The following is a 26,677-nucleotide window of genomic DNA, read 5'->3' as shown; positions in this document are numbered from 1 at the left end:
GGCTCAAGAATAAGCTTTAAAATTTTAACACTGTGTACAAGGGGGGGGGGGGGGAGCCGCGGATCCCACGGCGCCCCCCCCCCTGGATACGTCCCTGATCTAAGATAGAGTTGAGTGTCATCGGCGTAGGCATGATATCGAACTCCATGACTGCTAATGATTTTGCTTAAAGGAGAGACGTAAATAAGAAATAAAATGGGCCCGAGAATTGACCCCTGAGGGACACAACTCTCTACATTAATGCACGCTGAAGAGCTATTTCTAATGCGAACCTGTTGCTTTCTAGATGTAAGATAAGATGTGAACCATGTAAGAACTGATCCACCAATTCCAAGAGATGCAAGTCTGTGAATGAGTATTTTGTGATCAATCGTCTCAAAAGCAGCACTTAGATCTAAAAAAACAGCCAGAATACAAAAACCTTTATCAAGGTCAACCATTATATCGTTGTGGATTTTAACAACTGACTGTCTCAGTGCTGTAAAATTTTCTATAGGCCGATTGTAGAGGATCAAACAGATTATTTACATCAAGAAAATTAATAATTTGATTTGCCACACGTCATTTCTCAAGAAGTTTAGAGAGGAAAGGAGTGTTAGAAATTGGTCTAAAATTAGCAAGTTCATTGTGGTTTAAGTTAGGTTTCTTAATCATTGGCCTGATGATCCCCACTTTTAAGTCATCAGGGAAAGTGCCAGATGAAAAGGAAGAATTAACAATCTGACAAAACACAGGTAGGAAAATGTAATATTTTCGATAATATATTTTGTAGGGAAAGGATCTAATGAGCATGTCTTCGATGAAACTGTTTTTACAATGTTAAATATTTCATTTTCTTCTTGTTCTGTAAAGTTACTAATTTCAAAACCGTCGGCATCCGGCACTGAGAAAGCGTCAGCCGATGTGACTGGTAGAGATGCTCTAAAAGTTTTAATTTTATTGTGAAAGTATGTGTTAAATGCTTGTTCTAATTCAACATCAGAGGGTGTGGATGGTAAGAGAGTTTCTTTACTTTTACCGCAAAGTTTGTTCATTAAAGAAAACAACAGCCGTTGGTCACTTCCACATTTCTCTACTTGAGATTGAAAGTTTTTTCTATTGGTTAAAACAGAGTGATATTTTGCACATTGCTTCTTGAAAGCTGTTTTATCAACAGAATCACAAGGCTTGATCCATTTACGCTCTAATACGCGACATTTTCTTTTTCCAATACGACAATTATCGTTGTACCATCGAGACATTTGTCTCATGGTAGCAACCTAAAATTCACCAAGCTTATTCAAATATTCGTAGACTCCCCGACATAACCACTAGACAAACGCGAGCTTTAGCTTGGTAAGTTGAATCCCATACCAAAGTAGCAGGAGGTACTGCAAATGCAATTCTCAAGTGCACGTCAAGTAGGGCAAAACATCACTCCTAGTTATCTTGAGGTCGTGGGTTCGATTTCTACCCGAATCACTTGAATTTTTGTTTCGCTAGTATTGGATAACACGTCAGGTAGAGCAAATCATCACTCCAATAATAGTAATTATAAAATAATAACAACTAATAACTATTTTATTTCATTACTTATACAATGACTTACCTTTCAGCTTTTCCAGCTTTATAGTCAACGCCTTCCCTCGCTCGCTACTATTGTATAATGCATATATGAAACTGTCGAAATTATTATTAGATAGTGGTAATATTGAATTATTGTTAGATAAAGCCCACTAGGCCTACTCAGTAAGTGGCATGGTATTATCATCTATTCCAATATTTGTTCAAGATAAGCGATAAGAAGGTTTTGAGTGGCTTTCTATACCAGGGGGCGCTAGCGGGGGGGGGGGCCGGATCCGCCGTCGGGGAGAGCTTCCCCCTCCCCGTCGGGGAGTGCTTCCCCCTCCCCCGTCGGGGAGAAAAACCACAATTCGTCGGGAGAAAAAAATTACATGTATTTTGCACATCTACAGCGCCTGTGATCATTTTAATTGGATTTTGTTATATATAAAGTTATTATTATTATTATTATTATTATTATTATTATTATTATTATTATTATTATTATTATTATTGTGTGAATCCATAGAGAAAAAAAAAATAAAAAAGAAAATTTATTTTCTTTCTATATGATGGTGAAACGTACAATGTATTCAGCATGATGTAAACTCATGCAATATTAATAATATTATGAATGGTTTCATTGCCAAGACACGTGGGAAACAAGAGAGACACTGTGATTTAACCAATCATCGCACCGTGAATGTTAAGTTTGCACATGCGTATAACAGTTTACATCGTGACGGAATAATTTTACTCCATGCACGCAGCTCGTCTTGTTCGTACCAGATAATAAATACCACCATTTAAGTGTGCGGCGATCAATAACAACAAAAGGAAGGAATGGTTATTATATTACTATATTAGTATAGGCGTTGTGAAGGTTAGTATATGTAGCCTAGGCCTAGTGAGAAGAACGCATGTGTATATATAAACATACCCCTATAGGAATTGTAGCAGCAATTGTTTTAATGGAAGGTGCCCGTCTCAGTGCGTAAAATTCTGATTTTTATATTAACGAACGTGAGTTTACAGTATAGATAGGGGCCTAGATAAACCTAGCCTAGCCTACTAAGTAGTAGTAGGCCTAGTAATAGGCCTAGTAGTTCACCAGCCAGGCCCATCACTCAGATAGACCAGGGTTATTTAGCTAAAATCTAGGCCTAGCCCCTGAAATTTTTTTTTTTTGATAGCTAATTCAACACTATTCCTTTGTTTGAATACAAAATTCACTTTCTAAATTTGTATGACTGTGTCTAAACTTTCATGTGGGTTATAAAAGGAAAAAAAAATTGTCACAAAACAAAGGAATATCATCATTATCAGAATCGGGAAATAAATTAATTAAAGCAAACTTAATATGTTGTGTTTAAGTGTTACTTTTTTTGTACGGTTATTCATGTTAAGTATATAGGCCTAGGTCTCCATAATATGCGTTCTTTAAGGAGCACAAATTATATATTTTATCCTAAACTCATAATTAAAAGTTGAAACATGGTCCCACAAATTATGATCACCTAATTGATTTAGAGCAGCAAATTATCACCTGAAGTTAGGTCAAGTAATTAATCTCATGGTCACTCTAAGTTCTGAGCAAACAAAAATAAGAATAAACTTGACCAATAAAAGTTCTTCTTTCCTTAATTGCAAATTTTCCAGTGTATATTTTTTTAAAGGCCTTTTTAAAAAATATTATTTAAATACTTTATTTGTTTAAAATTTTGTTATTTTTATATTTAAGAGGCCTTCTTTGCTCAATGTTTCAGTTAACCCTGCAAGGTACCATCTTTGTAAAACAAATTTAGGCTACAGTCACACTAGAGTTTCAAGCCTGGCTTGGCTCACTGCGGGTGAGATTTTCGAAATGTGACCGCATCTGCACCGACTCGCGCCTGGCGGGACCTCGATCTCAATCTACCTATCTCGATCCCGGCTCAGCACCCATATTGACCCTTGATTGACTCTGGCGTGACCGAGATTGACATTTCCTCGTCGGCTGTTGACCAATCACAGTCGATGACGCCGTTGCGTTTAGAAGTTCTTGAATAAAAAACCCGTGAGTTCTTCATGTGTGTTCAATCAAGACGCAATCATACTTTTCATAAAAGTTAATTCAAATTTTAATTAATAATAATGCGATTGATTTGGAGCGACCAGGAAACTGCTGACCTGGTAGATTTGTGGGGCCAACCCGAGCTGAGAGACCGGATAGAAAATAAAAAAACAAACAACAAAACGGGAATTTTTGGCGTGCTTGCTGACAGATTAGCCAGTCTCGGACATGAGAAGAGAACGACGGCCCAAACTCTCTCTTTACGGCTCTGCTGTTTCGACTTTCATAATTTGGAGGTCAATCCAACTAGTGTGACTGACCCAGAATTTCGAGCCTGGCTTGAAATCTCACCCGCGTTGAGTCAAGCCAGGCTTGAGACGCTAGTGTGACCGTAGCCATAATAGAGTAACCTTCAGTAATCTGCTCTTGAGGCTAGGCCATTAACTGATTATTTTCAATCATGTTTTGAGTATGTAAATTGTAAAAGTCCATAAATTGAGTGTTTGCATTGATAAGGCCAAGTCTTTGAGTTGAATATTCATGATCACCTTTAACAAAATTCAGCCTTGTACTTGGTGCAAAATGTTTCATACATTGCTGGTACTACTGTTGTTTTTCCTTGGGACGCTTTACTCCAATGTTGTGTCTAAACAACACCTGGATTTGTGTGTGTAGGCCTACAATCTGCCTTTGGAATCTTGGACAACCCTGTCTTAATATGGTCTCAAGTAGTAACTATTATTTCTTGTACTGTATTATTTTATTTAGTATACATTGTGTATTCTTTTTATACATACTGTATTACCTTTGATACCATTACCAACAAATGAAATTTAATTTTATTGGGTTGAATGTCTTTGTGCACAAAAAAGAAAGATGCTCTGTGTGACTGCAAGATTGCAGTTTACCGTACAATGTACAGTAGTTCCTTGGGTATAATCCCTTCTTGGGTATAAGCCTACCCTCACCCCCCCCCCCCCACTTTACGCCTAATTTTACATATTAGCCATTCCTCGGGTAGAAGCCCCAGGGTATGATTTGAATGAGTACAGTAGCTTAGGCTGACTGTATAAGAGTGCTTACTCTATTTAAAAAAAAATCAAATATTGGCTTTGATAGTAGTAGGCATGCAGTGATGAAAAATTACCTTTTTAATAGTAATTAGAAATAACTGCTCTCTTTCAGAACTTAAACAATGACTGATACCGATGACAGATGCGGTAGTCCTCTCCAGTTTATCGACGGTAAACGAAACGTCTGGGATTTCACACGTAGCAGTAGCACTACCAGTGGCGTCGGTAGCGAGGTATGCACCCCGACAGCTTCTCGTAGCTCATCACCCGTGTTTACACGACTCATCGACAAGATTAATCATCGTATTGCAACAGGGGATAGATGGTTTTCAATTGAGTTTTTTCCACCACGGACCGCAAATGGTGCGGTAAATTTATTGTCAAGGTACTGTACATTAGGCTTCTTAAAAATAGTTATGGTAATATGTAACATTAGCTGGAGGGGACTTTTTTTAACTAATGATTTCTAATTTAATCAAAAGTAATAATAATTATAATAATATGATGGACACAATTTGTTTTAATCAGTTAAATTTATGGTGCTAAAGTGTAAGCATTTGTAATTTTATAATATTCTCTCTCTCAATTCAGCACATGCTGCAATAGCTGTTTTGTATGTGACATTTTTTTTGCTTGCAATAAATATCCCAAAAATAACATCTGTAAACATAGTCCTGAGAAAACCGAAAGGTCCACTGATTAATCTCAGATAAGATAGTATAATACATATTCCAAGTATCGAAATGCACGCCATCGTGTCGGGATTCAATATTTCGACATTAATTATGTCATCATTAGGAATGTTGTGAGAGTGTGGAGGTAACTCCGCATCTTTTAAAAAAGCTGTGTGCTTGACTTTCTCTTTAAAAAATCCTGTGGAAAATAAAAGAGATCATCTTAAAAATGGCATGACAGATAAGAGATCTGTTCTAGTGCAGCAGCAACACAATATGTTAATCCGTAATAAAAAGTGTACTTGGTTTGGCAAGCATTGTTTTGTAAATCTGGTTTGGTATTTCAATCCTAATGTACTTGAAAGCTAAACTCAGAATTATTCTCAGACAAAATAAACAATTATTGAATACAATGGTTATGTAACCATAAAGCCATGGACGGTTTATGTTGACAATACATTGCAAGATTTCAAGTCATATATAGTTTTATTTATTTATTGCCTACCATACTTTACTACTGTTTGTCTTTTTGGGTTAACAGTACAGTAGTCAAAGTTTTTTGTACCACATATAAAAACACTTATATAAAAAAGACAAGAAAAAAATATTCTTAATTTACAGGTTACAGGTATACCAACTAGAGAGTCTTTTTAATTTTAGTTTTTTATTTGGAATCACTTTTGTTATGATGGCACACATCAAAAATGAAGGTGCATCCAGAAGATAAAAATGGAACAGTAAATTGAAAGGAAAAATAACTTTACTACTAAAATCTTTACAGGACAAAAGGTTTGGAAGATAAATGACGTTTCATTATAAAAATTCACTAAAATAGTCAATTAAAAAATAATAATACAGTAATAAATAAAATAAACAATTTAAAATATTGGTGGTACTTGGGTATTAAAGTTCTTTTGATCTCAAATACCATGCCTGTTGAATGTATTTTTTACAATATTTATCAAAAATAATTTTCATCTATATCAGACAGATCAGCTAAACATATATGTTTAAAATAATTAGAACCATGAAAATGAAATCATAGTCAACAAGTGGTTTTATTCCACCAAAAACCATATTCTTACACTTTGTGTACCGGCGGTTTGAATATTTTGTTATATCAATCGTAAAACACATTAAAATATGTTTAAAATATTGAAGTAAATTGAATTATTTGTAACCCACACCTTATAGTGATGTCAGTCTTTTGTTGGGTTGATTACCTCAAAAAGAAAACAAATGCCGGATAAGCGGTCAACCATTTACTTGATTTGAGTATGGTGGTTATGTGTCAAAAAGTTTTCCCACACATCAAATATTCAGTTGTGATGTACACATTTTCATTTAGTTAATCATAATCGCTAACTCCCTCGTACTGTGAAGCCATAGTATTACTGTATAGCCATAGTATATACTGTATGTACTATATATGGTAAGCATGTAGAATTAACAGGTCCATGGAATTAATGTGTTGACTGCCAAGCACTCTTTTCCTATTTTCATCCCATGAAGCCAAGGCTTAAAGGGTGCCACCATAATGAATATCATTCTCATCAACTGTAATGAAACACAAACAAACATACAGTATATATTTTCAGATCCAATAATCCTGGGTTGTTCTCCCTCAACCTCCAGGGCGAGAGTTCACATTCTTGTGACCATTGCCGGCGAGTTTATGTGCAACATTACAAATTTAGACAGTTGCGAACTCACATCTTTGGTGCCCTTAGTGAACCCTGTCGGACGTGAACTCGCGTCCCTGGCAGCGAATGTATTATTCTGTACTATTATTAGTTTTAGCAATGTCCTATTTTTATTCGTACTGTAATTATTTCATCAAAGCATTTCATTTGAAGGATTATATTTGGTAAGGTGTCAAGACGAATGAGTACAGTAGTGTTGTACAGTGTATATTCATTTTGTGATGACACAAATTTTAAAAATTTGCTGTATCATTATTTACCAGTATTACTTACAGTAGGTAAATGGTGCTTACATGCCAAAACGAGCATCAGTGACAAAAAAACAATAAACAAAATTGACTTTTTATTATGTTCAAATTCTCCACATGAACTTTAAAATGATAGGTCATTTTACTGGAATCAATTTATTGCCAAAGTTGTGAGTAAAAAGTATTACAGCTTCTCTGTACTAAAGTATATAATATTGCCACATTCTTTGCTAACTGTAATTACTGTATACTCAGTTTAAAATTTAGCATAGTTTTAACATTATAGTGGCAGTATGCCAGTGTTTGGATTGCAAACCTCAAATTAGTAACTGGTACCAATGCTTTCTGTAGATTTGACAAGTTCTTGGAAGGAGGTCCTCTGTTTTGTGATGTCACTTGGCACCCGGCTGGCAATCCAGAGGGAGACTCGGCAACCAGCTCTTTGACTATTGCCAGCTCGGCATTGAACTACTGTGGACTGGACACCATGCTCCATCTGACCTGTGCAAGGCAAACTAAGGAGAAGATAGCATGCACACTGCGAAGGGCAAAAGACCTTGGAATAAAGAGTATTCTTGCACTTAGAGGAGGTTAGATTCTTTTGAAACTCGTTTCCCTACCCCCACTTCTTGCACTCAGAGGAGGTTAGATTCTTTTGAAATTCTTTCCCCTACCCCCCACTTACCAAAAAAAAGAAAAAAGAATTGTCAACACCATACCTTATATTCATAAAAAATGTGATGGGCTCTGGGAAAACCTTACATTTGTTGCCATTTCTAATTTCGCACCAGTATCCAAAACATTCAAGAATCAGAATTACTGGTTTATAAATTATAATTTGCAGTTTATAAATAAAAAGATATCGAAAAGCATTTCTGCAAACTACTGTATCTCATTAAAATCTAAATAAATAGTATATTAGTATTATTTTTAAAATACAAGTCCTAATATCGATTTATGGACTTTATTGTCTGCGCTGGTTCCGCTCTGCCTACCAGGTCAATGTTGTATTTGTTTTCCGTATGCAAGAAAAGAGAAATTGAATAGAGAAAGAAATAAAGAATAAATTATTGATTTTGGAATCATTAGAAGCTGTTTTCTCAGAATCTACTTGGCTGATATCCAATGAATTAAATATTCATAATATCGCTAATACTCAACTAATTTCCATCAAATAAACACTTTAAATAAGAATTGATGCAGAATCTGAAAATACCAAAAACTCAATTTTGAATTTTTCTGACAAACAGGCTTGGGTATTGCCAGAACAATGTATTGTATGAACATGTTTATGACAGCCAGCTGTCAAGTAATATTTACAAATTGCAAATAGAAAAGTTAACCTGAGGGAAATTTATTCATATTGACAGTTTATTGGGTATGAAATTAAATAGTTCTTATCATCATACAGTACAGCTTGTGATATTTTGGCAGTAAGAAATCTTTAAAATGAGTAACACAGGCTTTCGACGTTCTGTAGCAATACAATATTAATGTAATGGCAAGAATATAACATGGTATATGGATGTACTGTAACTATGTTTTCCAGATGCCCCAGATGGAGATGAATGGACTTTCAATGCTGATGGATTTAACTATGCAACAGACTTGGTTCGATTCATTAGGCAGGAGTTTGGCAACTACTTTGTCATCTGTGTTGCAGGTGAGTGTATCTGATCGCTTCTCAAATTTTTAAACTTCATTTCATGTTTGAGTCATATAAATGTCATTAATTCCTTCAATTGTATAAAACCGTATTAACAAAGATCAATACTGGAAATATGTTTTTTGACTATTACCATTAGTACTTCTGGTATTAAAGCCCACACCCCTTTTACATGCAATTTGTCCTCTTTAAATTTTGATTTGTAATTTTGATGTACAGCTTTTTTGATATTAATGAAATTTCCCCTTAAATTTTGGGATTTAAAAAAAAAATGAAATTGTAGATAGTTCCTCCATCCATTTGTGCAATCTCTTCAGTTAATCTCTTTGATGTTTTTCTTTCTATTAATTGTTGTCCTTGTTTTGCTTTTTATGTTTTTTTTTTTTTTTTGGGGAGGGGGTTGTGTTTACTTTTGAACGAAATGAAAGAGAAAAAAATGAAAATTCTACTCAAATGTTGAGCCAAAGATGCAATTTCTGACCATCTGTAGGTGCCATGATCATAAATTTTCTTAACTCAGCCCCAACCATGGTGGGGCTAAGGTAGCATAGACCCGCAATCTTTGAAAGTCCCTCCCTGGGCCCCCTCTATTAAAAATTCCTGGATCAACCACTGAGGAGTGGGCTTACATCCAAGTGGGCTTTACCCAAGGAACTACAACATTAGTATTTTTAAAGTAAATTCGAAAAGACCTCATGTGTCATGAAGCTTACATTTCTGTGTATTCACCACCCATTGACGTAACTGTTTGTTGTGACGTTTCAATACTTCTTTGACAATAAAAGGTTTTTTCAGGCTTTTTGTAATTGACGTAGGTACAAGTGTTTAATTCAGTTCAAATGACCTGGACTACTGCCAAGTTTAATAGAGAGGCCAGTGTTTGGATTTTTTTATGATTTCAGTAAAACAGGAAAAAACAAGTTAATTTCCAGAGAATAAAGTATTAACATATTTTACAGGGAATCCATGGGGCTTGTCATCTGAAAACCAGTATCAGTGACCAAAACAAGAAAATTGACTTTTTAATATGCAGTATTCATATTTTAAGCTTATATTATAATATTATAATATTATAATTATATTATATATAATAATAATATTATATATAATAATATATATATATTATTATATATAATATAATATATTATATATATTATAAACTTGTTTATGAGGCATAACACGTATTCATGGCAACAACAACACGCTCTGATTGGTCAGTTGTGATTACCACTCCAGAAAAGTTTTATAAAAAAAAAACCAACATATTCTTTGATATACATTTCACAGCATTTTGATTATCATGTTTATATATCAGATGTGAAAATTTAGGCCTAATATCCTTGGAATTGTATTTTTACTAGGTTACCCTCACGGTCACCCAGAAGCTGAAAGTTTTGAGGATGACATAATGCACTTAAAGGAGAAAGTCGATGCTGGTGCAGACTTCATCATCACCCAGCTGTTTTTCCAGTCCAGCACGTTCCTTAAATTTTTAAGCACTTGTCGTGAAGTTGGGATCACGGTACCCATTATACCTGGAATTTTACCTATCCAGGTATGAAAATAAAGTAAAAGGCAACATAAATATATTTAACTACAATATAAAGTATACAAAATTATAATTAGGTTGAGAAAAGTTCATGTAGCATAATATTATATCAACAGATTGTATTGTCTAATAAGTCGCATTAATTTATCAAATTCCAATTGATATTTAACATTCTTAAATTGGTAAGAAACTGAGGTTTATTATACATACAACAAAACAGCACAAGATAATAGAAAAAATCGGAGAGTGATAATAAGAAAGAATGAGGAGTATGATTGTTTTTAAGAAAGTGTCTTTTAATCTGTTTTTTATATGTAAAGGTCTCAAATTTCATGAGCAGAACGTAAAGATTTTCAAAGAAATACTGTAAAGCCCTTTCCAGACTATAAAATGTTATTTGACAACAATATGTGATATGCCTAAATATAGTCATGATGACATCACATCATGACCATATATAGGCACATCATGACTATATATGAGCATACAACAGTTTTTTTTTTCAAAAAAAATTTTATAATATGGACTTGGTGGCGTATGGATGTGGTTGTGTTATATTGATCGACAAGTAATCACTCCAATTTTGTATTTCTTCCTCTTTTTCTTAATGCACAATAATGATTGATTTTTTTTTTTCGAATAGTCCCATTTGGTGTTCCTTTTTATCTGCCATTTTTCCTTAATTTTATAATTTGATATTTTATTTATAGGGCTACCATTCTATGAAGAACCTTGTAAAACTCTCAGGACTTGAAGTTCCAAAGGAGATTATCGATGTTGTAGAACCCATCAAGGATAATGATGAAGCTATCAGGAACTACGGCATCCACCTGTCAACACAAATATGTCGTGATCTCTTCGATAGGTAAAGTTTAAATCCAATAAGACAAATCGGTAATTAAGATGCTCGGTAAACCATGACTCATTCTTGGAGGATGTTTTTAGTTATTGTAATTAAAAGGTTCTCAGGGACGGATTTAGGGGATGGGGAAGGCCGGGTTACTGGCTTCATAATGAACATCTTCTACAATCAAGCTAAACTTCCACTCTACTCACTTGCATTCCAATCTGGTCTATTGTAATTTGGCTATAATAATGCTGCATTCTAATCTTTATAAGTTGATTTAATTTAAATATTATAGCTGAATTAGATTAGGCCTAACTGTCTCTGTTTACATTTTTATACAAGATACTACATGGCACAGCTGTATGTTTTCATATTTCATTATTAAAGCCATGTAAATTATTATATTTTAGATTATGCATTCAGAAATGTCCTTCATTCCTCATAAAATTTGTTCATGCAATAATCTAACCATTATAATAATTTCCATCCGTACTGTATGATACACAACAATACTATTTGTTCATTAATAAATATCTTCATTCAATCCTGGAGAGTGCATTTGCATTTGGATGTGTGAATACAGTATACCAGGATAAAAATATAGTTATTTTTCATCAAAACTGCTGTTTTGTTTGCATTTATGTATTATCACACAGCTGGTTATTGCATCATAAATTTGCATTACCAGCTGCAAACAATGTTATTTTTAATGACATGACCTGGATATTTCCCAGGGTATTATTTTTTCCACTTACCACTGTGATGGAATTTTCCATCACAATTTACTGTAGTGATGTGTGAGATGTGCAAACATAGTTATTCTGGATTACCTCAGATGCATTGCAAAGTTTGTTAAAAAAAAAATTATTCCTCAGGGATAGCGGAAGTCTTTTAAGATGTTTAATTAATTTTTTTTTTTGCGGGTTTTAAAGTATCCACCATATCGGTAAATCAAATTTCCCAGTGGTTAAAGGAAATTCCCCTTGGATCTTGCAATTTCTACGGAGATTTTAAATTTCTCCAGGGTTGGTGGGTAAAATTTCTCACCTGGCCGGGCAGAATTTTCTTTGCCAGATGGAGAAAACTACAGAGTAAAAATCTACTATACTTTTCTCCCTTTTCAAAATATTCCATTACCTCCCCCTCCCCCTACTAGTAAGTCTTATCACTACTGGTTATTCATTAATTGCATGTTTTATTTTCATTATTTTTGTAGTGGTCTTGTCCAGGGCCTGCATTTCTACACTTTAAACAGGGAGATTGCTACTAAACAGATTGCTAAGAATTTAGGATTGTGGTGCAATGGGCCTCAAAGACCATTACCATGGAAACCAACAGCCAATCACACACGAGTAAGAGAAGATGTTCGACCAATATTCTGGGCAACTCGCCCAAAAAGTTATGTTTACAGGTGTGTTAATATTTAAATTTAAATATTAGAATTTTATTTTATCTCCAGTTTAGTATTGTTAGCTCAACCATTTATTGCAATATTTAATTAATGTAATAATAAAAATATTTTTTTTAAAATTTAATTTAATTTTTAGAATAAATTTTCATTATTAAAAGTTGATTTTTTTCCCCTTAAGTATAATAAATTAAAAATACTTTGTTTCTGCTTACCACCCTTATGCCATATTATATATTGTTAGTTATCAAGTAAAAAATATTGAAAAGTATTTTGTCATTTTATTTTGTTTACCAGAACGCAGGATTGGGATGAATTTCCAAATGGTCGCTGGGGTAATTCATCTTCTCCGGCATTTGGAGAGATGAAAGACTATTATTTGTTCTACTTGAGGAGCAAAGCCACCAAGGACCAAATGATCAAGATGTGGGGAGAGGAACTCACTTGCGAGCAGGATGTCTTTGATGTCTTCTCCTGTTACCTGTCAGGTGAACCAAATCACTATGGAAACAAGGTAAAGCAAAGAATATAGATGGTGCTGTAAATTTTAGTGATCGCAAACTTGGGTATTCTAGTGGGTGTAGGATTGTGTAGGTGTGTGATTGCTCTTGTCTATGTCCTAACCACCACCCCTATTCTAAAATGGACTATTCCTTTGTTAATGGTATTTCTTCTTACTGGCATTTTTTCCTACTGGCATTATGGCATTATTTCTGATTTCCATTCTGGTAACTGAAATAAAGTGTTTCTTTTCCTGACTTAGTTTTGGAAAGGGCAGGTGTCACTTTAGAAATTAACCTTTGACTTTTTAACCTAGGTGACCCGTATTCCATGGAATGATGATGAGATTGCACCCGAAACTCATCAACTTTGTAAGAATCTTGTTGAGTTGAATAAGCAAGGTGTACTGACAATCAATTCGCAACCAAATGTGAATGGGAAGGATTCAGCAGATCCAGTAGTTGGTTGGGGACCACCAGGTGGCTACGTCTACCAAAAGGTGAGTATCACTCTCCCTTCTTCACACATATTCCTGTCTACTGCATCCTCATCTGTCAACCCCGCTGCTTTTATGTCCTCCTTGATACAGTCACTTCACCTCTTCGTTTTGGCCTCCTCTCTCTGCTTCCAACCTTCAATTTCATAACATGATTTTCGCACGTCTGACTACTCCCTACTTCTTGTGTCCCCACCATCGGAGTCTCGTCTCTCAAAACTTCCCACTATGTTTCCATTGAAATTTACCTCTTGAGCATAAAAGAAAAATAATGGAATTGCTCTAGCTTCCATATATATGCCCTGTGTGAATGAACAATATCTTTGTCCAAAGGAACACCTCAGCATTTTCATTTCAGCCACTTCAAACTCTTACCCCATTCTTAATAGGATCAAAATTCTACTTCAATCAACCAAGTCTGGAAACATATCTAAGGTATATTGAAGACACATGCGAGGAAGCACTGAGAAGAAAACCAAAGAGCACAAGGCCTATATAAGTATAGACACAATAAGAAAGGTTAAAGCGAAAGGAAGTCGCACACCAGCAGAGAGACCAGTCAAAGGTAAGAGGAGTAGGGTACTTACAGGACAAGAAGAACAAGTGAAGAGATGGGTTGAGCATTTTAGGGAATTGCTCGATAGACCTCCATCCACTGATATGGCCTACATAGAGGCAGCTGAAACCCCTCTACAAGTAAAAGAGGACAGACCAAGCAGAACAGAGATCAAGAATGCCATAAACCACATGAGAAATGGGAAAGCAGCTTTGCCAGATGGTGCACCATCAGAAGTCATCAAAGCAGATATTTATTCATCGACGGAGATGCTGTACAGATTGTTTGGAAAAATCTGGGAAACAAATGAAGTACCAGATGATTGGAAAGAAGGCTACTTGATAAAGCTACCAAAAAGGGGACCTGAAAGAATGTAAAAACTGGAGGGTAATCATGCTGCTATCAACTGCTGGCAAAGTTCTAAATAAAATAATCCTGGAGCGATTAAAAACAGAATTTAACAAGAAACTTAAGAGATCAACAAGCAGGTTTTAGTAAACATTGTTCATGTACTGATCAAATTGCCACCCTGTCGATTATAGTTGAACAGTCCCTTGAATGGAACAGTCTTTTGAATGGAACTCTCCAATATACACAACCTTGAGAAGGCATTTGACAGTATTGATTGAGAAGTGCTGGGGAAGTTGATGCACCACTATGGTATCCCAGAGAAATATATCACCCTAATACAAAAGACCTTTGAAAAGTGAACACGTGTACATCTACAACGGAATTCTCTCAGATAACATAGAGATGCTCACAGGAGTGCGGCAAGGCTGTTTACTATCACCCTTCCTGTTCCTATTGGCAATTGATTGGATAATGCGGCAGACTACAAAAAAAAAACATCAAAAGGCATTCGATGGACACTCGCAACTCACTTAGAGGACTTGGACTTTGCAGTAGACGTTGCTCTACTATCATACAACCACAAACACAGCTGAGTGTCAGCAAAAACAGGCCTCAAAATCAGTAAGCCCAAAACCAAAGTAATGAGAGCCAACACCAGAAAGGCAGACAAAGCCAAATGTAATGACGAACCACTTGAAGATGTAGACAATTTCACATAACTTGGCAGCAACATCAGCAAGGATGGTGGAGTTGAGTGCGACATACAGGCAAGAATTGGGAAGGCAAGAACTGTGTTTTTCATGCTGAGACCAATATGGAAATCAAAGGCGATATCCAGAAAGACCAAACTACGCATGTTTAACACCAGTGTGTTCAAAACAAAGTGTGATGGCATGTTATTTCCCAGGACCTATGCCCCACAGGGAGCTAAAGGAAATAAGTCATAAGTCCATTCTTAATTGGCAGGCTACTGACAGTACCTGTTGTCGAATTTAATGATTGCTGGTTTTTTTTATTTTTTGCAGGCTTATCTTGAGTTCTTCACGTCCAGAGAGAATGTGATGGCACTGCTAGAGGTTCTGCAGGACTATCCACAGATCAACTTTCACATTATTAATCACACAGTAAGCATTTGGTGGTTGTTGGTAGAAATAACAGTAATTATTATAAGATTAATTGTAAGATGATTTTACAGATTGTAGGAGCGAGTGGTGCAGAGTGTAAGGTGTTGGACTTCAGATCGGGAGTTTCAAGACCGTCTCTTGTTGCATTGCCTGTGTACATGACCAAGGCACTTTATCTGCGCTTCCCTCTCTTCACCCAGGAGTATAAAATGGGTACCTGTTAAGATTGTATGGCATTTGCACCAATGATTTGCTCGTGTAAAGCAGCATGGCTAGGGATACTCCTCAGGGAGCAGAAAAAGTGTGTACAAAAATGTGCCGGTTTGCCCACTCAGTATCCAGTGACCAGGAAAATATGATGCCAGTGCCTTCAATATTCTTCGGATTGTGAAAGGCGCTATATGAATTGAGATTCTAAAAAAAATTATAATAGTCATTATAATAGGTTCGTTAAGTAGATGAACCTGATGATGATATTTTTTTTTCAGGGAAGTGAGAACATCAGGAATTCTGACGAGTTCAAACCAATCGCAGTAACGTGGGGTGTATTCCCTGGGGCGGAGATTATCCAACCCACCGTAGTCGACTCAATTAGTTTCCAGTATTGGAAGGTTAGTGCGTTGTTCTGTATTTCTTTAACTTGCGTTGCTCTAAATAAATATTCCCTTTAAATAAACAAAAATTAAAATTCTCACCCACGAGGAAATTTTTAAACTTAATTGCCTTAATGATGATTATGATTGAATATAATACAAAAAGAAATAATTATGGAATAATAAAATAGTATATGGGAAGAGGTACTATATACTAACATAATTTGGTTCTTTTCTAGCTTTAGCCAAAATGGTTAGAGTTTTATCAGTAGCGACTACAACTGCTTGAAATGTTTATTTATGGTACAATAGTCTAAAATTAGCATTTTTGGGACTTGTACTAACATGATCGGATAAATTAATAATATAATATATTTGGAAATGGATAAAATTCTAATTTTCATAACTTTATATCAATTAATAGATTACTAAATTAATATTTACACGGTTTCCTCTCACTATTGGTCACTAACTGGGTTTTGATTAATGATTGGTAGATGTTAAAAATTATAACATTTTATATTAATTTTATAATCTTTAAAATATGTACCTATTTTAATTTACACCTGCACAAGTAAATATACTATCCAATGTGATATGCTTCCACTTAAACAATGACCAAATCAGACTTAAGTAATCATTATGTTCACTGAATACACAGGATCTCTCATTGCATAAGATTATTCTTAAACATACTGAATATGATTGAATATCGAACGCAAAGTAAACCTTGTGTTCGTTGTGGTGATAACTTAAAATTCTACACTTTTGACCAAATTTTTCCAATTACGTTAATGAAATGTGATTACTTAACTGAAATTGTTATTGTTTTTGACCAATGAAAAAAAATTGATGATTGAATTATGTTTTATGAGTTTAGGGACATCCATTTTTTAAATCATTTTCAAGACAGTACAAAATATTCTCTATTCTTTGACACCCTCCCTCCCCTTAAAATAATACATAATGAAATGATTATTATTCTCATTTTGAGTTTTTACATACACTGTTTGCCCACTTCCCCTAGCATAATTTGTTGTGCTGTTGCGAAAATGATTAAAAATTAGATGACCCCCCTTAGTGGAAGCATAGGTATGATATTTTTTGTGACATAACATGATGCGATTTTTTTTTCTATTCTGATTATTCCCAGACAGAGTCAGCGTCCCACATCAGCTGGTGTTTTCTCAATTATCTGTTTAAAACATACTTTGACCTTTGCTCTGCTTATGCAAATTTTATGAACTTTGACTTTTAAATGCTAGAATAACAAAAAATAAAATTTCTCATTGAAAGATATTTGATATTTAGTAATTTTGTTGAATAAATGTTTAAAAAAGTGCAGATATAAAATTTGCTGTATTGCATGGCTTTGGTCAAATATAATGAAGCAGAAAGGATTATAAAAGAAACTTGTTTAAAAATAAATTAATTACTTAATTTTTTTACTTAAAATTTGTTTGCATATAATGTTCCAATTGGATAATCTTCATGCCATAATTTTTTAATAGTTACCTGCTATAGTCCTTTCTGGTTTGAAATTACATCTCCAAAAACAGTATTTTTCAAACACAAAGAAATATATTTACATCTCCCAGGGAAATGTAAATATTGCACATTTTTGGTTTAAAATTCTTAACAAATTAAAAAAATAATAGAAAATCCTGAACAGAGGAAAAGGAATAAAAGAACAAACTACAGTAAATAATTTTGTTTTATGTATGTTATTGGCTAAAAAGAAAACAAACACCAAAAAATACTGTCTTGGGTTTTGTAAAGAATAAATGAGGTTGTGTGTGTCTGTGTGTGTGTGTATTGTAAGTGCCACGAATCTAGCGTGTAACCGTCCAGTCGGGAAAGGTCAGTGAAGGTCACCAGTCGCTTATGCAGGTATATTAATATTGTAGCATTCATAAAGCTGCTGCATTAGATAGCTAAGTTCACAATGTTTGTTATCTCCATCTTATAAACATTATTTTATGTTGTTGATAATTATGTTTTTAATAGTCTTCTACAGTAAATTTAACTGGGTAAAGATCTGTCAAATTGTATATGACCAATTTTGTGTGAATTTCCTCATATATGGGCATAATGATGTCATATTACATCCATATATGGACATGTTGGTGTCATATCACATCCATATATGGGCATGATGAAGTCATCATATTCATATATGGGCATGATGATGTCATCATATTCATATATGGGCATGACGATGTCATCATATTCATATATGGACATGATGATGTCATCATATTCATATATGAGCATGATGATATCATATAGCATCCATATATGGGCATGATGATGTCATATTCATATATGGGCATATCATAGGTGTTTAAGCATGATGATGTATCATAATATTCATATATGGGCAATTCACAGTTATTTGTCGCATAAAATTTGATAGTGTGGACAGAGCCCTGTCCAGACTATCATTTGACAAAAACATGTGGCGTGCCTAAATATGGTCATGATGACATCACATCCTGACCATATATATGCATACAACATTTTTTTGTCAAAGACAATTTGATAATCTGATCAGAGCTTTGGCCATAGTAAAGTGATTCATCAACGTTGTCCTCAAATTGAGGAAATAAGGTGTAAAAATGGGCAGTTACATCCCTTTTTCCCCCCAATTTTTAAATATTAAAAAATCTGTATCTCATTCACTGTTCCCCAGTTTTTCGTCAAACAACTTTTTTCTATCTTTAGAAAAATCAGTTCTACAACATATCAACTTTTTTTTTTCCTCCGGAGCCTGACTTTAATGCATAAATATTTGTTTTAATCTTAAAAAACTGTTAATTTTAATAAAGCAGAATTAAACATTTTATATTTTTATAGTTACCATAAAGTAATCATAACTTAAAAAAATAATTTAATATAAAAAAATTAATAATTGCATAATAAAAGGAATATACTGGAAATTTACAATTACCTATTATTTAAAATATAGGAATTTATTTTTTTTTAAATTTCATTGTGAAATTTGTCTATTTTTATAATGAAAGTAGTAACACTTTTATACACTATGTAATTTTTATGTATGTTTCATAAAAAAAATTGCTTTAAATGAAAACACTATCTCAAGAAAAAGTTTCACAAGTCCCATGTCCATTCTTGTTTTAGAGCATTCCAACAGAAACATAATTAAATTTATACTAAAATTCACATTTCAATTATTTACTTAAAGTAAAAAAATAAATTAAATAATAATTTATACTCTCACTCATGCAAAAATGGTAAGAATTTCATCTTTCTTCATAATTGTTTACTTTTCTCAGAGAATTATTTAAACAAAAATACTAAATTCTCAAAAGAATGGATTCAAGAAGTAAGGCGCTGTCACATTCTTTCTACGCTGGAGCATTAGCTCAGAAGGCTAGAGCGTGCAGTCCAATAGGATTGTGCAGGTCGAAGGTTCGAATCCCTCATGCACCAGATTTAAGATGTTAAATGCACCTTCTGACTTGAATTCATGTAAATTATAATATATATATATATATAAATAATATAAATTTATACAAATACATAATAAAAATAATATAAATTTATGCAAATATTTAAAACTTAAAATTTAATTTTCATGAAGTTATGCCATTTTTGTTGAACTTCTTGTGGTTGGTTATTTTTGAAAGTAAATTATTGTGAATATTTATCAAATCTATACATTTTATGCAATTTTCTGAGATAAATTCAAATATTAGTTTATTTATTCCATTTATATAGGCAGCTCTGGTTAGCTTGGGTCTTGGCTCATAAAGCCTGAGTGTGTAGTCTTCCATTAAGCTGCCAGTCGAAGGTTCGAAACCTTCATTCTCAAGTTCAGAGCGCCAGATCTATTTAGCAAAGTTCATAAAAAATATCAAAATTTTTCTTAATTTAACATAACAACAACAACCATCAATAACAAATAACAACAACAATGATAATAACAATAGTAATAACAGTAGTAACAAAATAATAACAATAATATACTAGCACACAAAATTTATTAAACTTAATAATAAAATACAAAAACAAAAGTTTAAAAATGCATTAAAAAATTTACAAAATTTTTTTTTTATGAAAGAGAACAAAATAAAGAGAAAAGAAAACAAAAATAATCTTATTAATGAAAGAAAAACAATTATTAACGTAATAATTAAAAATAATTCATCTAAATAAGAAATAGTAATAGGGAACCAGTTATTTTCAACAAACATTTTTACCTTTTCAAATTAACGATTTGTAGCAATTTTCAATGATTTCCCAGTTGAAATAGAAAAGTTGTATACATATAATTTAATTGATTATAATTATGAGGTTTAATTGTTTCATTAGATAAAAACTGTTTATTTAACAAATATAATTTAAGTGTTTTTTTTAAAAATAAAATACAACTCAAACCAAATTGTATATAAAAAAGTAACAAACCTTGCTTTGAGGTGTATTTTTAGTAGTAAATTTGAGTATTTTAACAAGCCTGATTGAATTTAAAAATAACTTATCTGTAACCAGTCAGCCACCAACACAAAAATGTTGAATCATTGAGCAAGTTATTGTAGCTCCATGATGAAAGCAATATGTGACTTGTTTTTAGTGGTCCACTATATGGTAATTGAGTCACAAGTTCAAGAAATATTGACTATAGTTTTACGAAGTACTGCAATATATTAATTTGCCTGATTTTTTGTTTTCCTCTTTCAATTTTTTTTATACATTTCTAAAAATCATTTATTCTCATGTTACATGATCAAAATTGTATTATGTCATTACCTGAATCGCTAACATTCTGGTACCATTATTATTTACATTCTAAGTTTATTGTATTTTTGAATCAATTGTATAGTTTGCAGTACCTCAAATTTCAGTCATAATAAACATATACTACTCTGCCTTGTAAATCTATTAAAAAATAAAATAATTTCAAATGAAAATGTGAAAAAGTAACAATTTTCGGGCTAGTTAGGAGACATGGATATATTATCATGCCTATATTTTTAGTTTATACCCCTATATTCCTGCTAGCAAATTTAATATTTGTTTTAGTTAGTACCCCTTTAAATCACTGAAAACTTATAGTTTGACTTATAAGTGTTTATTTCAATATTAAACTCATACTGTTGTTGCAGCAACTCCAGTTGCAGTTTTTTTTTTTCAATTTTAGTATGTAGTATATCTTTTATATTTCTTGAACACTTATTTACCTCAGTTGACTTGTAAGAGTTTAGCTTCTTTACATTTGCTAGTGTTATCAATTTGTGTTATTGTTATTTGTTGGTATTATAAGAAATTTAGGGATATAGATGTCTTGTTCACATTTGATATAACTTTATTGTATTGGTTTATACAAACTTCAGAAAAAGGATTTTGCTTTTGTTTCAAATTTCAAGTATCTTTTTATGAGAGTTATATTTTAACCTCCATTTTGTATCCAGTTGTTGAAATTTATAAATGCTGCCACCCTGTGTGCACTCTGTTCAGCTGCTCTGCAAGATTAGTTACAATACTAAGCCTATGTTCTCATGTGGTTAGCAGGATCCGGATCCTGCTAACTACTGTATTAGCTGCCGTGCGTCCATACGATGAAATCCCGATCCGGATACCAAGAATATGATGATCGAATCATTGGCCAATAAGAAACTGGAAATTGTAAACGCATACGTGTGATTGGTTGATGATGGAAACGTGCTCAACTTGCTAACCGATAACGCTGGCTAACCGTTAGCGGTATCCAGATACCGCTGGCGGTTAGCGATAGCCGATCGGGCGTTCTCACGCAGGTGCTAACGGTTAGCGGTAAGGGTTAGCTCCTGATCCGGATACTAGGGCTCTCGTGAGAACCAGGCTTAAAAGTTCTAATTCACCATAACGTATGTGGGAAGGTTTTTCCAATGGTATAATGTAGTTGATTGGGGCTTGCCATGCCAAAACCAGCATTTGTGACCAAAACAAGAAAATAAACTTTTTAATATATTATTTATATTCTCCACATTATAAGCTTTAAAATAATAGGTCTTTTCCAGGTATTATGACTTCTCTGTGCTAAAGTGTACAATACTGCCACATTCTTATGATAATTACTCAGTTTACAATATTTAGGGACAGTATGCTGGTTTTTTGGATGGTAAGCCTCGTATGTGGTCAGAACTGTGAGGCATGTTGTCCACTTGACAGGCAGAGAGCTGAGCAGAATGTATGTATGTTCCATCTATAGAGGGGTAGTGGCATGGTGCTTTAATTACCCTCAGATGGGGGAGGAGGGCCACCTCCGTCGAGGAGAGCTAACCCTGGCCTGTGTCGGGGAGAAAAAACAGAGAAAAAAAAAATTAAATAATACCTTTGAAGCCTCTATATCGTCATAGTTTCTGGACCACTTCCGAGAGATTTTGAGCCACACCCACATCGGATTATTACCCCCTGATTATCCTTCCGCCAGTCCAAAATCCTGAGACTGTGTTTCTCTACTAAAAACAACTCCATTTTATAGAGCTCTCTTCACACTGTCAAGTTTTCTGTGACAAATATCTAATTTTTCCATATATAGGCATTATGATGTCATCACACCCATATATGGAAAAATGACATGCTGTCACACAAAACTTAATAGAGATAGTGCCAACAGAGCTATTGCTAATTACTGTGTGGTTACATAGAGTAGAGAATCACATGATATTGTTCAAGCCTGTAGGTATTCAGCTTTTATGCTACTGGATAAGAATTATATATAAAAAGATGATGAAAAGTTTGACAAAAGCAAATTCCCAATAATGAAGTGTTTGCTAATGATATTGGCATAAAATTAAAATATAATTTTTACAAGGTGGTAATATTTAGCTTTTCTCCTTTTGTAACAGGATGAAGCTTTTGGCTTGTGGAAAGAACAATGGGCTAAGATTTATCCTGATATGTCGCCCTCACGTCAGATAATAAACCATATTCACGACACGTATTACCTTGTAAACCTAGTCGATAATCATTACCCAAAAGGCAACATTATTTTTGACGTGCTTCAGAAGATGTTCAAATTGAAGGAAAACCACAAAAGGGGTCTTGTGTCCCTTGATGCATTGGAGGGTGCTAAGAAAATAAAGGTTTGTCATAATGAAGATAGGTTATATACCGTAAAACCTTGAATTGAAGCCCTGGGCTGTTTCTTTTTTTTCTTTTGCGAACTTTGGATGGGATCTTTTCAAGATGGGCTTCTTTTCGAGGCTACTTCTGCAAAGTAAAGAGTGGGGGCTTCTTTTCAAAATGAATGCTGTGAATTTTAGGAATTCTATGGTAATATAAAGAAATAAATATGGCCACTATAACATCAATCTGTATCATGGAGTTAATTAACCAGAATTAAATTACCTAATCTACTGTATAAACTAAACATTTACTTTAAAATTCAAGTACAGTGATATGTACTGTACTATCTCAAAAAGAAGCCTATGCTATCTTGAAAAGAAGACCATGCTATCTTGAAAAGAATCCTTTAGTCTTCTTTTCGAGATGGGCTTCTTTTCAAATCTAGTTATGCAAACCAAAGAGGGGGGCTTCAATTTGAGATGGGCTTCTTCTAGAGATTAAGCCCATTGGGCTTCAATACGGTAGTTGTTTAAATTAAATAGAGATATATATATATATATATTCTGGCTATTATTAATCAGGCTGCTTGTTCTGTTGTTTATTGGTGAAACAATAACAGTACATAGTTACCAACTGTCTCGCCTTTAGGCCTATTTACACAGAGCATGACAGCGGCAGAAAAAAACTATTTTTGTTCTTTATGGCGATCCACACAGAATGCGACAAGACTACGTGTTTTGTCTCAGCATTGAATGATAGTAATGTCCGCAATTTAGTCATTTGCAAAATATGTACATGATCATCATTTCATCATTGCATTAAAAAAAAAACATGATCATTAACTGTCTTGATTAAGATACCCTTCTATTAGTTTCTAGTGCCTTAGTTTTATTTTAAAAGTTTTGCCCTCACTTCCACTTATTTTCTTCAGACATGTATTCAAATTCTATAAGGTTGGTAACTATGAAAATACACAATTTATTTTAATTGCAAGCTTTGACTGAGTAGATTTTCTTTGCAGGTGGGTGGAGAAACACAAAGAAATCAACTTGATGAAGAAGCAGGAGGAGAGGGTTTCAAATGCTGATCTGAAAAGTCATAAGCACTTCATAGAATTGCGTACTTGTAGAGCTGCTTTACTAAGGTTCCGGTCAGGTGATTTTGGTCTCCAAGCCTCAGCTTAAAAAGTTAAAAACTTAAAAGCTGGATTAATGCCTAAAAATAATGATAGTATTGTATTTATTTATTTTCAGATTGCTATTGATAGAGTAGCATCAGAAAGCTGTTTACTTCATTCACTTGATCCTAGCAGTAGTTTTTTTTAAGGTTCACAGGTTGTTTATCAGTATTAATGTGCCAACAACTCTTTCTATGTAGGACAAAAATAGAAAATATCTGCTGTATACTAAAGAAAAGTTGCCGCTTTTTAAATGACTAACAAGTAATTATACCGGCCTAGATTAAAATATATGAATATCTACAGAGGTTTGCATGGCAAAGTAATAATATATAATATTAATGCTTGTGGTACACCACGCTTAGCTTATCTACAGAGGTCCGATGCCAGTTGTTATTGACGAATACCATGCAGCATCATTTTTTATGACCCACCGTAAGTCTAGTTGAGAGCATCTCAACAGGCACAGGCACGCACAAAATTTGATTAGTTCAAAAATGTTTATAATTGAGTAAACTTCTTTAATGTTGTTGATGTATGCTAACTGTTGGTGTATGTGTAACATGTATGCATAATCTAGATGATCAAAATAATGAGAATATAATATATTATTTAATAGTGCTACCCTCAACCAAGCACACTGCGCGACGGTCATTAGCCATTCCATAGAGAATGCAACATATGCGCAATGGATCATTTTTAATGACTATCTGCTCACGCTGCCATTTTCTACAAGCAGCAAGCGGCTGACAGTCGTGCTGTACAGTGTGTCTCTGGCTTTTAAAAACTGCAGAATTTTGAATTGGGATACTGTAAATAAGTAGGCTTATTCCCAGGCACAACTTTTTTAATAGTGTAGGTGCTTAAGATATTTGTTGCCAATTGTTGACTTGCCGAATACAATTTCATATTATTTAATACCGGCATTTATATATTATTTTGTGGCAAGTAATTCGATTACAGATTTGTATATGGTCATGTGACATTGGCATAGATGCTGTCTACATTTAAATATGAAATGAAATTTTACTATAAATGTGTAATATGAATATATTTCAGGAGTAAATTACAGTGTTTCCTATGCTGAAGCATGTTATGATTAATTTTCTATAATTTTTCTTTATAATTAATTTTCTATAATTTTTCTTTATAATTAATTTTATTAAATTATTTGTGGTTAACTTAGTCCTGCAATCATTGTCGTAGATAGAAAGTAGATGTTAAATACAGTTTGTTTCTTGTTCATTAAATGTAGGTCCTGTGTGGAATATTGTTAAACTTTCCTAAGTCGACTTTGCCTAACTCAGAGGCGCATTTTAAGAGACAGGGGGTGGGGTTGGCCAAGGTGGCCCCTTTTGGAAAGTTAAAACAAAAAAGGAAAAGAAATATTTGATAGTCCAAAACGTCACAGAGGTTATTTTCGGGCGTCTAGAAAAAAAAGATTTGCAAAGGCATGCCTCCGGAAACCCCTAAGGTAGCCTCACTTTCGGGCCCCCTTTTGGACATCTAAGGATCCGCCCTGTACCTCAAATAGTTTCTGAGTTGATCTTATTTTGAATTAACGATCTGCAAATCAAATTTTATCAAAGTCAATTTGGATTCAACTTAGGCAAGTTAAACTGTAGTTATAAAAAATACCAAGGTGATATTTCAATACATTTTTTCCTCTAAAATATAAGAATATATGTCTGTCCACACTATAGCTTTGTATGTGACAAATTTGGGTATGATGATGTCATATTACACCCAAGTATTATAAGCATATCACATTTTTTTAGTTTGGACAGAGCCTTAAGCTCTGTCCAAACTATAACATTTTTTGTCATGATGTAACTATATATGGTCATGTGATGTCATCATGACCATATTTAGGCATGTCACATATTTTTTTCAAATGAAATTTGATAGTGTGGACAGGGGCTTGCAATTTTCAACATGCAAATGCGTGGCCATAATGTTTAAATTGGAAAACTATAGCACAAACATACCCGCCTGGCACGTAAATGTAAAACCTCTTCAGCAGTGGCGGCTCTAGGATATATTTT

At 33.8% G+C, this 26,677-nt stretch overlaps 2 protein-coding genes across 4 annotated transcripts in view; one reads left to right on the top strand and one right to left on the bottom strand.

Moving 5' to 3' along the window:
* The window catches only part of LOC117106618 (asparagine synthetase [glutamine-hydrolyzing]-like), a 16,094-nt gene extending 14,415 nt beyond the window's left edge, over positions 1 to 1,679 (bottom strand). The window contains exon 1 of the mRNA XM_033248012.1: positions 1,589 to 1,679. The gene's annotated coding sequence lies outside the window, so the exon portion shown is untranslated. The remainder of the gene's footprint in view (positions 1 to 1,588) is intronic.
* A 608-nt stretch (positions 1,680 to 2,287) lies between these two features.
* LOC117106607 (methylenetetrahydrofolate reductase-like) lies at positions 2,288 to 24,954 on the top strand. 3 transcript variants are annotated; one of them, XM_033247992.1, is made up of 13 exons: positions 2,288 to 2,425; positions 4,781 to 5,053; positions 7,645 to 7,883; positions 8,843 to 8,956; positions 10,321 to 10,514; positions 11,219 to 11,373; positions 12,572 to 12,766; positions 13,061 to 13,277; positions 13,581 to 13,763; positions 15,693 to 15,791; positions 16,280 to 16,402; positions 23,236 to 23,472; positions 24,477 to 24,954. In XM_033247992.1, the coding sequence occupies exons 2-13, from the start codon at positions 4,791 to 4,793 to the stop codon at positions 24,540 to 24,542; spliced, it is 2,085 nt and encodes a 694-aa protein (XP_033103883.1). In that variant the 5' UTR covers positions 2,288 to 2,425; positions 4,781 to 4,790; the 3' UTR covers positions 24,543 to 24,954. The 3 variants fall into 3 exon arrangements, with proteins under 3 accessions (XP_033103883.1, XP_033103884.1, XP_033103885.1); XM_033247993.1 differs by having other exon boundaries at positions 2,414 to 2,532; XM_033247994.1 differs by lacking the exon at positions 2,288 to 2,425 and adding an exon at positions 2,430 to 2,561.
* The last annotated feature ends 1,723 nt before the right edge of the window (positions 24,955 to 26,677 follow it).

Source organism: Anneissia japonica, unplaced genomic scaffold, assembly GCF_011630105.1.
Source record: "Anneissia japonica isolate Jap-2015-1 unplaced genomic scaffold, ASM1163010v1 scaffold1306_len716249_cov185, whole genome shotgun sequence".
Lineage (NCBI taxonomy): Eukaryota > Metazoa > Echinodermata > Crinoidea > Comatulida > Comatulidae > Anneissia > Anneissia japonica.
This window is presented reverse-complemented; position numbering and strand designations above follow the sequence as displayed.

What these genes read in the sequence shown, in the direction of transcription:
- LOC117106607 (XM_033247992.1), top strand. Translation starts at nt 4,791, where the DNA reads ATGACTGATACCGATGACAGATGCGGTAGTCCTCTCCAGTTTATCGAC. An exon ending in CTGGAATTTTACCTATCCAG is followed by an intron (nt 10,515 to 11,218) that starts GTATGAAAATAA and finishes TTTTATTTATAG; the next exon opens with GGCTACCATTCTATGAAGAA. An exon ending in AGGGTGCTAAGAAAATAAAG is followed by an intron (nt 23,473 to 24,476) that starts GTTTGTCATAAT and finishes TTTTCTTTGCAG; the next exon opens with GTGGGTGGAGAAACACAAAG.